General features: G+C 44.2%; 1 protein-coding gene across 1 annotated transcript in view; it reads right to left on the reverse strand.

Annotated features, from left to right (window-relative positions):
* LOC140493391 (uncharacterized) overlaps positions 1-13,763 on the reverse strand; it is a 57,049-nt gene extending 43,286 nt beyond the window's left edge. The window contains exons 1-4 of the mRNA XM_072591784.1: positions 13,626-13,763; positions 9,315-9,435; positions 1,971-2,242; positions 1,302-1,363 (exon numbers count right to left, since the gene is read on the reverse strand). Of these exons, the coding sequence (XP_072447885.1) occupies positions 1,302-1,363; positions 1,971-2,242; positions 9,315-9,435; positions 13,626-13,763 (593 nt within the window). The remainder of the gene's footprint in view (positions 1-1,301; positions 1,364-1,970; positions 2,243-9,314; positions 9,436-13,625) is intronic.
* Positions 13,764-14,245: the final 482 nt, after the last annotated feature.

Below are 14,245 nucleotides of genomic sequence, written 5' to 3' on the forward strand. Positions count from 1 at the left end.
TGGTTGGTCAATGGGAGGAATGGGTCCGGTTGGTGGGTGGGAGGAGTAGAAGGGAGGGTGAGGACCTGGAAAGGGAGGCTATTTGAAATTGGAGAACTCAATGTTCAGTCCTCCGGGCTGCAGGCTGCCCAGGCAGAAGATGAGGTGTTGTTTCTCCAATTTGCTGTGTGGTTCGTTGTGGCAATGAAGGAGGCCGAGGATGGTCATGTCAGAAAGGGAGTGGGAAGGGGAATTAAAATGGGCGGTGACTGGGAGGGTCCTGTGTGGAAGTTCGACAAAGTATGAACTTCAACTGTGTGACACCACTGTTGCCATTCAAAAGTAGAAATAAATTTTTACTCATTAAACATTAAGATTGTCATTAATTGCTTTTTCAAAGATTTGTGGAATTTTTTAATGAGTGAATGAGCTGTCAATCTATTAAGTTTTGGATTAACCATGAGGTTTTTTGGTCTCGCCAGGTCTATCTGTTGAGGTGCTACAATTGTTCTGTGCCTCTAGATTAGAGAAAACAAAGCTGTACAAGTATATGACTGGTTGTTACCTTGTTACTCCTGAAATGTTGCATGCAACCACTATGAGAAGGAATAGAGTTTTTTTGGCCTATACTGTAATCGGTGTTCCATGACCAAGTAGCTACCAGACAAACTATTTTTAAGATTTACATCTTAATCAATGGTCTTTTGGCTGATGTACTGATCGACAGATAAGAAATGAACATCTGTAGGAGAGGAAGGAAAGAGAGAAAAACAACCAGGGGTATATTCATTTAATATATGGGCGGTACGGTGGCTCAGTGGTCATCACTGCTTCTGCCAGGAATCGGAGATTGATTCTAGCCTCGGGTGACTGTCTGTGTGGAGTTTGCACATTCTCCCCGTGTCTGCATGGGTTTCCTCTGGGTGCTCTGGTTTTCATCCCACAGATCAAAGATACGCTCGTTAAGTGGATTGGCCAGGGGAAATGCAGGGTTACAGGGATAGGGTGGGTTTGGGTGGAGTGTTCTTCATAGAGTTGGTATGGACTCGATGGGCAGATTGGCCTGCTTCCATTCTGCAGGGATTCGATGATGCTGTTTGGAAAACTTAATCAAATAATGCATTAACTGGTAAGCTGCAAGAAATGTGTGTGAAGACGCAGAAATACATTCCCTGACCGATAGAACCAGATATCTAAAAAGGAAATCATACTTTTGAGGAAGTGCATGTTATTTGCAGTCAATAAACAGAACATTTTAAACTGAGAAGTAAATCATTAGGAACTGTGCATGGTTGAAATAAAAGGACTGATTGTTAGCTCACCTCATCCAGTTGCATTTAGATTCATCAAAGGCTCCTGGTTTGGAGAAATTCCTCTCCTGCATCTGTGAATTGAAAATATGTTTGATACAGATGTATTTATAAATGAAGTTACTTGCTTTAACAAACATATCAGCTAACGAATCTTGGGACATTTTTAGAATGAGCACGATAGGTTATTGAAAATTCACCGAACAGCTCAACTTTATGACCGTTATATGCAAGGCAAAGAAGATTAAGCTTCAAAAGCAACCCCTAATTGCTTCCTGCACTGTCTTCTGTTCATTGTATACCAGCTGCATTGGAATAAAATAGCCAGCATTGTGGAGAGACCTCACAATTTCACCAAGTCAAAGAATCACATTTGGTGGTGAAAATGGTGGGCAATTAGCAGAGAGGCAGAAAGCCATTGAGTCCTTCAAGCCTGCTTCACTATTGAATTTGATCCTGACTGAACATTCAGCACAATGCCACTTTCCTGCACTCTCTCCATATCTCCTGATGCCATTCATCTCCAGAACTTTATCGATTTTTGTACTGACGCTTCCACAGCTTTTTGGTGAATCTTTGGAATTCTCATCCCCAATCTTTGAGTGAAGAAACTGTTTCGTATCTCAGACTCAGCAATAACAAACATTTCAATTTTAAAAATGAGCTTTAAAAATAACATACCATCTGGGAATACAGCTTTTCAATAGAACCTTGTTCAACAGCAATCTGGCCTTCATACGGTCCAAATACCACACCTTTAGGTATGGTCTTTGCAGTACACCACACGCCTAGCCCTCCATCTTGATTCCCTGATGGTCCCACTGCAAGTCCATGAGGAATGCTGTAAAATGCTCTCGAAGGTGTATCAATCCCAACGGGTGTGTCAGTGACAAACACTGGTGGTCCATGGGCAACACAGCCACCCACACAATATTCCTGACAATCTTCACAGACTATGATAAAGAAAAAGAACTTTACCTTCAGGAGCAACATTTGAGAAGGAAGCGAGCAAACTCATCAGAGAATGCTCTCCAATAACAAACATCTGTGCAAATTGTAACAGTAACAAAGGTAAAGGCAAAAATCTGTTCATTTAACTTGCGCAGATAAAAATTGTGAACCAGTCTCTCGTCAAAGCTGAAGCACAGCTCCATTCAAACAAGCAGAAGATACACACTGCTATGTGGTAAACAGAAGAAATTTTGTTTGGAAATGAGCAGCTTAGAAGACAGACTAAAAGGAAAAGCAAGATAGGTAACACTTAGGAATTACATAACAAAAAACCCCAAAGAACTGCAGATGCTGGAAATCAGAAACAAAAACAAAACCTGCTGGAAAAAACTCAGCAGGTCTAGCAGTATCTGTGAGGAGAAATCAGAGTTAATGTTTTGGGTCCAGTAACCCTTCTTCAGAACTGAAACATTAACACGGATGTCTCTCCCCAAATCAAATAATCACTATTAGAGTCAGAGTCATAGAGATGTACAGCACAGAAATAGACCCTTCGGTCCAACTTGTCCATGCTGACCAGATATCCCAACCCAATCTAGTCCCACCTGCCAACACCCGGCCCATATCCCTCCAAACCCTCCCTATTCACATACCCACCCAGAAGCCTTTGAAATGTTGCAATTGTACCAGCCTCCACCACTTCCTCTGACAGCTCATTCCATACACACACCATCCTCTGCAGGAAACTGTTGCCCCTTATGTCTCTTTTATATCTTTCCCCTCTCACCCTAATCCTATGCCCTCTAGTTCTGGGCTCCCCAACCCCAGGGAAAAGACTTTGTCTATTTATCCTATCCATGCCTGTCATAATTTTGTAAACCTCTATAAGGTCACTCCTCAGCCTCTGATGCTCCAGGGAAAACAGCCCCAGCCTGTTCAGCCTCTCCCTATAGCTCAAATCCTCCAACCCTGGCAACATCCTTGTAAATCTTTTCTGAACCCTTTCAAGTTTCACAACATCTTTCTGATAGGAAGGAGACCAGAACTGCACACAATATTCCAACAGTGGCCTAACCAATGTCCTGTACAGCCACAACATGTCCTCCCAACTCCTGTAGTTAATACTCCAGCCATAAAGGAAAGCATACCAAATGCCTTCTTCACTAACCTATCTACCTGTGACTCCACATTCAAGGAGCTATGAACCCGTACGACAAGGTCTCTTTGTTCAGCAACACTCCCTAGGACCTTACCATTAAGTGTATAAGTCCTGCTAAGAGTTGCTTTCCCAAAATGCAGCACCTCACATTGATCCAAATTAAACTCCATCTGCCACTTCTCAGCCCATTTGCCCATCTGATCAAGATGCCGTTGTAATCTGAGGTAACCCTCTTCGCTGTCCACTACACCTGCAATTTTGGTGTCATCTGCAAACTTTCTAACTGTACCTATTATGCTTACATCCAAATCATTTATTTAAATGATGAAAAGTAGAGGACCCAGCACCGATCCTTGTGGCACTCCACTGGTCACAGACCTCCAGGCTGAAAAATAACTCTCCACGACCACCCTCTTTCTTCTACCTTTGAGCTAATTCTGCGTCTAAATGGCTAGTTCTCCCTGTATTTCATGAGATCTAACCTTGCTCACCAGTCTCCCATGGGGAACCTCATTGAACGCCTTACTGAAGTCATAGAGGTCACATCTACCACTCTGCGCTCATCAATCCTCTTTGTTAGGTAAATACAATGACTGCAGATGCTGGAAACCAGAGTCTGGATTAGTGGTGCTGGAAGAGCACAGCAGTTCAGGCAGCATCTGAGGAACAGTAAAATCGACGTTTCGGGCCAAAGCCCTTCATCAGGAATACAGGCAGAGAGTCTGAAGGGTGGAGAGATAAGCGAGAAGAGGGTGGGGGTGGGGAGAAAGTAGCACAAAGTACAATAGGTGAGTGGGGGTGGGGATGAAGGTGAAGGTTCGGGGGCAGGGGGAGGGTGGAGTGGATAGGTGGAAAAGAAGATAGGCAGGTAGGACAAGTCATGGGGACAGTGCTGAGCTGGAAGTTTGGAACTAGGGTGAGCTGGGGGAAGGGGAAATGAGGAAACTGTTGAAGTCCACATTGATGCCCTGGGGTTGAAGTGTTCTGGGGCGGAAGATGAGGCGTTGGGGAGACTGGACGCCTCCTAGCAGAGCGCTTTAGGGGACATCTCCAGGACACCCGCACCAATCAACCACATCGCCCTGTGGCCCAACATTCCAACTCTCCCTCCCACTCTGCCAAGGACATGGAGATCATAGGCCTCCTTCACCGCCGCTCCCTCACCACCAGACGCCTGGAGGAATAACGCCTCATCTTCCTCCTTGGAACACTTCAACCCCAGGGCATCAATGTGGACTTCAACTGTTTCCACATTTCCCCTTCCCCCCACCTCACCCCAGTTCCGCACTGTCCCCATGATTTGTTCTACCTGCCTATCTTCCTTTCCACCTATCCTCTCCACCCTCCCCCCGCCCCCGAACTATCACCTTCATCCCCATCCCCACTCACCTATTGTACTCTATGCTACTTTCTCCCCACCCCCACCCTCATCTCACTTATCTCTCCACCCTGTATTCCTGATGAAGGGCTTTTGCCTGAAACGTCGATTTTACTGCTCCTCGGATGCTGCCTGAACTGCTGTGCTCTTCCAGCACCACTAATCCAGAATCCTCTTTGTTACTTCAGTCGTTTTTCCAGCCTGACTTTCGCTTTGAACTTGATAATGATGCAAACTTACTCACATGCAGTGCAGCAAAATTGCTACAAACTGCAGCTTAAATAAATCACAGTTCACACACCAAAAACATAAATAATGGGGTACAGCTGAGAACAGAAATGAGTCAAACAGTCAGGGCAGGCAGGGACAAGCTAGGACTAATAAATTAAACTGCATTTATTTCAATGCAAGGGGCCTAACAGGGAAGGCAGATGAACTCAGGGCATGGTCAGGAACATTGGACTGGGATGTCATAGCAATTACGGAAACATGGCTCAGGGATGGGCAGGACTGGCAGCTGAGTGTTCCAGGATACAAATGCTACAGGAAGGATAGAAAGGGAGGCAAAAGAGGAGGGGGAGTGGCATTTTTGATAAAGGATAGCATTACAGCTGTGCTGAGGGAGGATACTCCTGGAAATACATCCAGGGAAGTTATTTGGGTGGAACTGAGAAATAAGAAAGGGATGATCACCTTATTGTATTGGGATTGTATTATAGACCCCCTAATAGTCAGAGGGAAATTGAACAGCAAACTTGTAAGGAGATCTCAGCTATCTGTAAGAATAATAGGGTAGTTATGGTAGGGGACTTTAACTTTCCAAACATCGACTGGAACAGCCATAGCGTTAAGGGTTTAGATGGAGAGGAATTTCTTAAGTGTGTACAAGACAATTTTCTGATTCAGTATGTGGATGTACCTACTAGAGAAGGTGCAAAACTTGACCTACTCTTGGGAAATAAGGCAGGGCAGGTGACTGAGGTGTCAGTGGGGGAGCACTTTGGGGCCAACGATCATAATTCTATTCGTTTTAAAATAGTGATGGAAAAGGATAGACCCGATCTAAAAGTTGAAGTTCTAAATTGGAGAAAGGCCAATTTTGATGGTATTAGGCAAGAACTTTTGAAAGCTGATTGGAGGCAGATGTTCGCAGGTAAAGGGATGACTGGAAAATGGGAAGCCTTCAGAAATGAGATAACAAGAATCCAGAGAAAGTATATTACTGTCAGGGTGAAAGGGAAGGCTGGTAGGTATAGGAAATGCTGGATGACTAAAGAATTTGAGGGTTTGGTTAAGAAAAAGAAGGAAGCATATGTCAGGTACAGACAGGATAACGAGTGAATCCTTAGAAGACTATAAAGGAAGTAGGAATATACTTAAGAAGGAAATCAGGAGGGCAAAATGGGGACGTGAGATAGCGTTCGCAAATAGAATTAAGGAGAATCCAAAGGGTTTTTACAAATATATTAAGGATAAAAGGGTAACTAGGGAGGGAATTGGGCCCCTCAAAGATCAGCAAGACAGCCTTTGTGTGGAGCCACAGAAAATGGGGGAGATACTAAATGAATATTTTGCATCAGTATTTACTCTGGAAAAGGATATGGAAGATATAGACTGTAGGGAAATAGATGGTGACATCTTGCAAAATGTCCAGATTACAGAGGAGAAGTGCTGGATGTCTTGAAATGGTTAAAGGTGGATAAATCCCCAGGACCTGATCAGGTGTACCTGAGAACTCTGTGGGAAGCTGGAGAAGTGATTGCTGGGCCTCTTGCTGAGATATTTGTATCATCGATAGTGACAGGTTTGGTGCCGGAAGACTGGAGGTTGGCAAACGTGGTGCCTGTTTAAGAAGGGTAGTAAACACAAGCCAGGGAACTATAGGCGGTGAATCTGACCTCGGTGGTGGGCAAGTTGTTGGAGGGAATCCTGAGGGACAGGATGTATGTGTATTTGGAAAGGTAAGGACTGATTAGGGATAGTCAACATGGCTTTGTGCGTGGGAAATCATGTCTCATAAACTTGATCGAGTTTTTTGAAGTAACAAAGAAGATTGATGAGGGCAGTGCAGTAGATGTGATCTACATGGACTTCAGTAAGGCATTCGACAAGGTTCTCCATGGGAGACTGATTAGCAAGGTTAGATCTCATGGAATACAGGGAGAACTAGCCATTTGGATACAGAACTGGCTCAAAGGTAGAAGACAGAGGGTGGTGGTGGAGGGTTGTTTTTCAGATTGGAGGTCTGTGACCAGTGGAGTGCCACAAGAATCGGTGCTGGGCCCTCTACTTCTTGTCATTTACATAAATAATTTGGATGCGAGCATAATAGGTACAGTTAGAAAGTTTGCAGATGACACCAAAATTGGAGATGTAGTGGACAGCGAAGAGGGTTACCTCAGATTACAACAGGATCATGACCAGATGGACCAATGGGCTGAGAAGTGGCAGATGGAGTTTAATTCAGATAAATGCGAGGTGCTGCATTTTGGGAAAGCAAATTGTAGCGGGATTTATGCACTTAATGGTAAGGTCCCAGGGAGTGTTGCTGAACAAAGAGACCTTGGAGTGCAGGTTCATAGCTCCTTGAAAGTGGAGTCGCAAGTAGATAGGATAGTGAAGGCGGCGTTTGGTATGCTTTCCTTTATTGGTCAGAGTATTGAGTACAGGAGTTGGGAGGTCATGTTGCGGCTGTACAGGACATTGGTTAGGCCACTGTTGGAATATTGCGTGCAATTCTGGTCTCCTTCCTATCAGAAAGATGTTGTGAAACTTGAAAGGGTTCAGAAAAGATTTACAAGGATGTTGCCAGGGTTGGAGGATCTGAGCTACAGGGAGAGGCTGAAGAGGCTGGGGCTGTTTTCCCTGGAGCATCGGAGGCTGAGGAGTGACCTTATAGAGGTTTACAAAATTATGAGGGGCATGGATAGGATAAATAGACAAAGTCTTTTCCCTGGGATTGGGGAGTCCAGAACATAGGTTTAGGGTGAGAGGGGAAAGATATAAAAGAGACCTAAGGGGCAACTTTTTCACGCAGAGGGTGGTACGTGTCTGGAATGAGCTGCCAGAGGATGTGGTGGAAGCTGGTACAATTGCAACATTTAAGAGGCATTTGGATGGGTATATGAATAGGGAGGGTTTGGAGGGATATGGGTCGGGCGCTGGCAGGTGGGACTAGATTGGGTTGGGATATCTGGTCAGCATGGACGGGTTGGACCAAAGGGCAGAGATGAGGAGAAACTACTTCACACAGAGAGTGGTGGCTGTGTGGAATGCTCTGCCCCAGAGGGCAGTGGAGGCCCAGTCTCTGGATTCTTTTAAGAAAGAATTGGATAGAGCTCTTAAAGATAGTGGAGTCAAGGGGTATGGAGATAAGGCTGGAACAGGATACTAATTAGGAATGATCAGCCATGATCATATTGAATGGCGGTGCAGGCTCGAAGGGCAGAATGGCCTACTCCTGCATCTATTATCTATTGTCTATTGTCTATTGTCTATTGTCTGTTTCCGTGCTGTACATCTCTATGTCTCTACATGATAGACAAGGTAAAGATATTACACAGTCACAAAATTACAGGCTACACTGATCTCATATTTGAAGTAACACATTAGGAATGGAGCAATTCAGTTTCTCAAGCCTGTTTGACCGTTCATTGAGATCATGACTGATCTATGGCCGAACTGCATATCCTTTGGCCCATATCCCTTAATACCTTTGCTTAAACAAAAGAATGTACCATTTCAGATTTAAAATTACCAATTTCTCCAGTATTAAGTGCCACTTGTAGAAGACAGTTCCAAACCTCTCCCACCGTTTGTGTGCAGAAGTGCAGTCTAACATCACTCCTGAACGCTCGAACCCGAATTCTCAGACTTTGCCACCTAGCTCCAGAATCTCCAACCAGTGGAAATAGTTTGTCTTTATCGACCCTGTCTTCTCTTGTTAATATCTTCAAGTCTTCATTCAGAACACCCCTTAATCTTCTAAATTCTAGAGAGGGTAGGCCTCATTTATGGAATCTTTCCTTGTAACCTAACTCCTTAAGTCTAGATTGTATTCTTGCAAATAGTGAGGACTGCAGATGCTGGAAGTTAGTCGATAAAAAGTGGAGCTGTAAAGGCGCAGGAGGTCAAACAGCATCACACGAGCAGGAAAGTCAACATTTCAGGTCAGGACCCTTCATCAGGATTGGGGAGGGGGATGGGAGCTGGGAAATAAATAGAGGGAAGGGGGTGGGGCTGGGGGCTGGGGAAAGGTAAATCTGTGTTGAACTCCCTCCACTGCTAATATCTCCACCCTAAGGTGTGGTACCCAGATCTGCTTACAGTGCTCCAAGTGGGGTCCGCCCATTGCAAAATAAACCATTTATCATGGCGTATATGAGAAAACACTGGGGAAATGGGACACCTGGGCACATTCAGGAGAAGTTTTCAACCAAATATAAAGGCAAAACCTTTGTTGCGAAATCAATATGGATAAATGGAATTAATTTTACAGATCAGTTGCAGCTAAGGTCCAAAATTAAACTTTACTTACACAAGTTAACGTTTTCACTGTTGCTTCTTTGAGGAGCGCCGATTTCTGTTAGCTCTTTCAGAGCTGTGGCCTGCATTTCCTCACACTGATCTGAATACATGCTTACATCAAGCATCACTTTCTACAAGAACAAATGGAGACTGTTTAACAAAAAGGAAAAGAGGAAGACAGTCATGATGCAAGATACACACTCAGAAACTCAATCACCCCCAGTAAACAAATGAGCAACCACACAAAAATCAGAATAGCGAGGAGGTTAATAAATTCATAACCAGCAGGAACTCAAAAATGACTTACGGCCCCAAAAGTTAAAATTCATCGCTGGTCTGGAGGAAAGGTCTTATGAGGAAAGGCTGAGAGACTTGGGTCTGTTCTCATTGGAAAGAAGAAGGCTAAGAGGGAATTTGATATAGACATACATGATCAGAGGATTACATAGGGTAGACAGTGAAAGTCGTTTTGCTAAAAAGATGATGTTAGCTTGTATGAGGGAGCATAACTACAAATTGAGGGGTGATAGATTTAAGACAGATGTCAGAGGCAGGTTCTTTACTCACGAGAGTGGTAAGGGTGTGGAATGCCCTACCTGCCAATATAGTTAACTCAGCCACATTAGGGAGATTTAAACAATCTTTGAATAAGCACACGGGATAGTGTAGGGGGACAAGCTGAGAATAGTTCATGGGTCGGTGCAACATCGAGGGCCGAAGGGCCTGTTCTGCGCTGTATTGTTCTATGTAAATGTAACTGGTTAATGAATGGTGACCATTAGACAGCATATTTAATTCCTATTATATTTTGCAAGGCAGAATGCTTGGGATGGACACAGTGGAATGTTTTTTAAGGGCATCTGGGATCTGAATGAACAGACTGCTAACTTTGTATCTCTTAACTAATCAGACTGAAGGATCATGAAATTCACAGCTCAAAATCTAAACAAGCAAGTGTAATTAAAAATGAGGAATTCAATATCACATCGGAAAAGAGGGAAAATCAAAGTAAGTTTTTGCTTATATGTGCCTTTCTCAATAACAGTAAAATTGGCAAGAATGAGATTGGAACAAGTCTTGCCCAACTCTGGTCTTGCCAATATGCGAATATGTTGCGAGGGACATAGCTCCATTGTTCAATATGATCATGGCTGGTCTGACTACGCTGCATCATTTACCCCAATTGGTTATTTACCCCCAGTTACCTTCTACACTGTTGTTTTTCAAGAATCTATTGACCTCTGCCTAAAAAAATGCAGTCTCTGCTCCCACCACCTTTTCAGAAGAGAGTTCCATGGACTTGCAACACCAAGAGACATAATTCCTCCTTATTTTTGGTATTGAATTGAAAATCCCTTTCTTTAAAATAGCGATCCCCCTATTTCCAGATGAGAACTGATACGACAAGGAATTTCTGCAGCTGGGGGGTGAATCTGTGGAACTCACTGCAACAGAGGGCTGTGGAGGCCAAGTCATTGAGTGTATTTCAGACAGAAAGAGACAGGTTTTTGATTAGGTAAAAACAATGACTGCAGATGCTGGAAACCAGATTCTGGATTAGTGGTACTGGAAAAGCACAGCAGTTCAGACAGTAGCCGAGGAGCAGTAAAATCAACGTTTTGGGCAAAAGCCCTTCATCAGGAATACAGGCAGAGTGCCGGAAGGGTGAAGAGATAAATGAGAGGAGGGTGGGGTTGGGGAGAAAGTAGCATAGAGTACAATAGGTGAGTGGGGGTGGGGATGAAGGTGATAGGTCAGGGGGGAGGGTGGTACAGGGATCAAGGGTTATGGAGAGAAGGCAGGAGAACAGTCATGATTGAATGGTGGAGCAGACTTGATAGGCCGAATTGCATAATTTTGCTCTATATCTTATGGTCTGATGGTATTCAATCCCCTTTGCACTAAAAAACATTCTATTAGTTTTCCTAATTACTTGCTGAACCTGCATATTAACATTTTGTAATTCATGCACTAGGATACCCAGATTCCAGGGTTATGATGATCTGACTGCATTGTTAAAGAAAGGTCGCAGAAACAGATTTAAAAGCAACTTTCAAAAGGGTACTCGATCACTTATTAAAAAGTCAAAATGTAGAGGGCTATCGGAAAAGACAAGAAACTAGACTAATCAATAACTCTTTCAAAGTAGTGTGAGATCAATGGCTTCCTCCTATAAAATTCTACACATCTGTAACACAGTTAATGCGCAGGCCTTGGGCAGAGGTACGTGTAGGAAAGTGTTGGAAGTTTTGGATTTAATGGGAAACAAACAAACTTTGCCCAGAGAGGTTTGAACAAGTTGAGTGAGAGTGTAAGTATAGGTTGGATGTGGGGTTATCCACTTTGGGAGCAAAAACAGGAAAGTGGCTTATTGGAAAATGGGGTTGTGCATTGTGACCTGCGGGTCTGTTATGAAATGAGGTCAGCCAAGTGGCGGCATGGTGGCTCAGTGGTTAGCACTGCTGTCTCACAGCACTAGGGACCAGTGTTTGATTCCAGCCCTGCGTGACTGTCTGTGTGGAGTTTGCACATTCTCCCCATGTCTGTGCAGGTTTCCTCAGAGTACTCTGATTTCCTCCCACAATCCATTGCCCATAGTGTTAGGTGTATTAGTCGGGGTAAATATAAGGTAGGGAAATGGGTATGGGTGGGTTACTCTTCGGAGGGTTCATGTGGACTTGCTGGGCCGAAAGGCCAGTTTCCATATTGTAGGTAATCTAATCAAGTGGATCTCACAGAATATCAGTTCCCTGATTGGGGCTGTTGACCTGCTTCAATCACAGAGTCTGGGCTGACATATACAAATAGGAGTGTGATTTACACACTTGTTCTTCACTGTGTCCAACACTTGTACACACACAACATGGGTGCGAGGGAAAAAGAAAAAATATATTTAAAAAAGGGGGAGAAAAAGAAAAAAAACAAACAGGAGTGTCAGGGGTTCTGCTCACTCTCGGAGCTGGTTTTGTGCTAGCTGGGTCAGTGTCATATACAACGCATGTGCAAATAAAGAGTGATTTGGTGATGGGATACTGGCCTTTGTTATTTCATCCTCGTACACCAATCACTGAAAGTAATCATTGCAGGTGCAGCAAGTGGTGAAGAAGGCAAATGATATGTTAGCCTTCATAGCGAGAGATTTGAGTACTGGGGCAGGGCTATCTTCCTACAGGGTCCTGGTGAGATTGCACCAGGAGTACTATTTGCAGTTTTGGTCTCCTTATTTGAGGAAGGATGTTCTGGCGATGGAGGGGGTGCAAGAAAAGTTTACCAGACTGATTCCTGGATGATAGAACTGGTGTATGAAACTGATGTGTGGATAGAATGAGCTGCCAGAGGAAGTGGTGGAGGCTGGTACAAATACAGCATTTAAAAGGCATCTGGATGAGAATATGAAGAGGAAGGGTTTAGAGAGATATGTGCCAAGGACCAACAAATGAGACTAGGTTAGTTTAGGATATCTGGTTGGCATAGACCTGTTGATGGAAGGGTCTATTTCCATTCTGTACATCTCTGTGACTCTATGACTCCCATTCCTTTCACCAAGTATATACCAGATATATTTGTACGTTCCCCACCAACTCTCTCCCAATGGTTGGTATAGCCCTTATTTTGCTTCACTAGTTGGGATTTGCCCTCTACCCTCATCCTCACTTTCACAGAAACCCCATTCCTGCTCTACGGCCCCCTCCGAGGCCTCTCTGAAATATTGAGGTATTTGGCCATCCAGCAGACTGAGGCCGTGATGGTCATTCCCAATCAGCTGAGGGTGAACACAGCTATCTGCAACCAAACCTCCTCTCACAACCAAATTCAGCTCCTGGGTGCAGGTACCACAACCCTCATGGGCACACGTTCTTTGATGTATACATATCTATACTGACCGAGATGTGCACACATATATAAATACATATACACACCAAATACAAAATTGTCATGTGTAGATATATATGCACATAATTATACACACAGACACATACTTACAGCCACACACAGTATACATTTACTGACATACTTATCCATACATACTGACACATATGGAAATGTATATGAGACATATAAGTCATAGGAGTGGAAGTAAGGCCCCAAATACAGCAGATATTTACAGATATATATATATATATACATTTACATATACACAGATATGCAGTGACATATATAGTTGGAGACGTACGCTAACATATGGATGTGGACTAACATATACAGACGTAGATGTACATGAACATATGCAGATATAAACTGACATATATAGATATACACTGAAATGTACAGATACCGATGTAGATTATGAAATGACTGAGATATAGAGAACACCACCCACTTGCGTCACCTCCCTGCGCTCCCGCGCACGCGCAGTCCTAGTCGACTCTGGGCAAGAGGCGGGGAAAACGTCATGACGTCTCAGACAGTAATAGCCAATGGGGTAGCGAATGGTGTGTTGCTTCCCGCGCACGCGCATGGACCCTGGTGCCGGCGCTGTGCTACGCCTGCGCGCGCTGCTGGAAGGCACGTGGCTGTCACTGGGAGGCTGTGTGTGAAAGTGCGCTGCTCAGGGCCTCAGCACATGCACAACATCTCCCTCAGAGGTAAACACTCAACTAGCAGGTGCTGGAAAAGCACAGCAGGTCAGGCAGCAACCGAGGAGCAGGAGAGTCAACGTTTCAGGCATAAGCCCTTCTTCAGGAATGAGGTTTGTGGGCCAAGGGGGGGGGGTGGAGAGGTAAATGCGAGGGGGGTTGGGCTAGGGGCAAGGCAGGTAAAAACAATGACTGCAGATGCTGGAAACCAAACACTGGATGAGTGGTGCTGGAAGAGCACAGCAGTTCAGGCAGCATCCAAGGAGCTTTGAAATCGACGTTTCGGGCAAAAGCCCTTCATCAGGAATAAAGCTGTTCTCTGGGACTTTTCCACAAACTAAGAATCCTTGGATTATAACTACCA

Source organism: Chiloscyllium punctatum, chromosome 22 (genome assembly GCF_047496795.1).
Source record: "Chiloscyllium punctatum isolate Juve2018m chromosome 22, sChiPun1.3, whole genome shotgun sequence".
NCBI classification, from domain to species: Eukaryota; Metazoa; Chordata; class Chondrichthyes; order Orectolobiformes; family Hemiscylliidae; genus Chiloscyllium; species Chiloscyllium punctatum.